The sequence below is a fragment of the Erinaceus europaeus genome, chromosome 13, assembly GCF_950295315.1.
Source record: "Erinaceus europaeus chromosome 13, mEriEur2.1, whole genome shotgun sequence".
Classification (NCBI taxonomy): Eukaryota; Metazoa; Chordata; class Mammalia; order Eulipotyphla; family Erinaceidae; genus Erinaceus; species Erinaceus europaeus.
The window spans coordinates 63461434-63463742 of NC_080174.1; the positions used below are offsets into that span (position 1 = coordinate 63461434).

The 2309-nt window shown below is 40.5% G+C and overlaps 1 protein-coding gene across 1 annotated transcript; it reads left to right on the plus strand.

Annotated features, from left to right (window-relative positions):
• Positions 1-727: 727 nt before the first annotated feature.
• On the plus strand, positions 728-1699 carry LOC103116234 (olfactory receptor 2A5-like). Its single transcript, XM_007526091.2, has one exon. It carries the CDS (start codon positions 752-754, stop codon positions 1697-1699), a length of 948 nt encoding a protein of 315 aa, XP_007526153.1. The 5' UTR covers positions 728-751.
• Positions 1700-2309: the final 610 nt, after the last annotated feature.

Below are 2309 nucleotides of genomic sequence, written 5' to 3' on the forward strand. Positions count from 1 at the left end.
GATCAAAATTTGGTGATGTGAGAGCCACAGCCCAGCTTAATATGCTGGTAAGAGCCTACAGCCTGGAGGTTGAGTCTTGGGCCCATCACTTACTCTGTCTCTCTGTGGATAGCTGACTTCATAATGAAAACAGTGATACTCACCTCAGTAGGTTATAGTGATAATCTAATGAGATGGCATTCATTGAGACAATATTATATAGAGTGCCATTTCATAGACAATAGTTTCCTTCATTTGGGTCTGAAAATGATGTATGTGTTATACATCCTGGTGTTAGCATTCTGGTTTAATCATTTAGGGACAGATGAAGGATTAAGAGTATTTCTCAGATCTAGCATATGGTGGTACTGGGAATGAACCTGGAGACTAAGATTTCTGGCATAGAAGTTCTTTCTTAAGTTGAACTGCCTCCCTGGGCTCTCATCAATCAGTTTGTATTACTCCACCCTCCTTATTTTTAATACTTTATGATGTATATTTGCATATATGTATGTTTTTCAAAATAGACTTCCAGTGTGAACAACTTTTTTTCACAGAACCCATGACAAGTATTTATAGAATTATACTAAATGCCTACAACAATGAGATGACAATTTATACAGATTGTTCCATGGGTGTGGATGTTTATATCTTGGTTTGATTTTTTAGCTCCGAGGTGGTCCCCACATCGGTGGCTCTCACATAGTATTCTGTCATTTTGACTACAAAGGAATAAATATATGTGTTCTCCTCTTTCCTCAGAAGGAAGGCCATGCAAAGTCATGGCTGGAAAAATCACAGCTCTGTAACTGAGTTTATCCTTTTGGGATTCTCCAGAAACCCCAGGATCAACTGGATCCTTTTCTTCCTCTTCTTTTTCCTCTACCTGTTTACTGTCCTGGGCAATGGGCTCATTGTCACTCTGATCAGAGTAGATGCACGTCTACACACCCCCATGTACTTTTTCCTCAGTATTCTCTCTCTACTGGATTTCAGTTATGCCACCACTACAGTACCCCAGATGCTGGTTCATCTAGTAAGCAAGAATAAGACCATCTCCTATGTTGGGTGTGTGGTCCAGATGTATGTTTTCTTGACTTTGGGCATCACTGAGACCTGGATTTTTGCAGCCATGGCCTTTGACAGGTATGTTGCTATATGCTATCCACTCCACTATGGGGTGAAGATGAGCCAGATTCTGTGTGTCCTCTTGGCTGTCAGCTCTGCTCTTTGTGGTCTCACATGTGCCCTTGTCTACACTGTCTTTGCAATGAAACTTCCCTACTGTGGTCCCAGTGAGATCAACCACTTCTTCTGTGAAATTCCTGCTATCTTAAAGTTGGCCTGTGCAGATACTTCCCTGAATGACCAAGTAGACTTTATCTTGGGTTTTATACTGCTCCTGATCCCATTATCCCTCATTCTCACCTCATATGTTCGCATCTTCATGGCTATCTTAAAAATTCACTCCACACAAGGACGAATCAAGGCCTTCTCCACTTGTGCTTCCCACATCATTGTGGTTACCATGTTCTGTATTCCATGCATGATTATGTATATGAGGCCTGGCTCTGAAGCCTCCTCAGAAGATGACAAGAAGTTAGCCTTGTTCTACAATGTCATCTCTGCTTTTCTGAACCCAATCATCTATAGTCTTCGGAACAAAGATGTAAAGAGGGCATTCCTCAAGTTGATTGGAAAGAGTGAGGACACTCAGTAGTCGTAACTAGGACTGTCTGCAATGACTCTGGACACTGTCAACACCACTCACACTTTTGCAGAAGTTTTAAGACTTAACAGAGTCCAGGATGAGGAAGACATCTTAAAAAAAAAAATCTTTGCATTAATTTGGTCATGGAATTATTTGGAAAGGATGTGAGAAGAACCATTTTCAAGGATGAATATATCACTGACCTTCTGTGACTTTAGAAAAGTCATCTTAATTCTCTGGAATTTAATTCTCATATCTGTGAAGTGTGTTTTGTGATGTTCATTATGCCTAAATAATAATAACTAAATTTAATTTCATCACAAAGCTGGTCATATCTGGGGATACAAGTGGGACTGTGGTTAAATTAAGTGTGCCAGGAGGGCTTGAAGCCTCAGGCACATTTGCTGCCAACTTCAAGCCAACTGTGAGCACCAGTGGCCTGTGGTACACTATACTGTAGTTATATCAACATGTTGTGATGTCATTTTGCATCAACCTGGTTACTGGAATTTACAGTAGTAAACTGAAATACTCAAGACTCTGGCACAGACAATGTCTACATTAACCTTGGCTTTTAGAAAAGTCCTCCCCAAACCCATAAAATGTAAAGCCATTGGCA

Excerpts from the sequence above, each read along its gene's own strand:
- LOC103116234 (XM_007526091.2), top strand. The coding sequence starts at position 752 with ATGCAAAGTCATGGCTGGAAAAATCACAGCTCTGTAACTGAGTTTATC.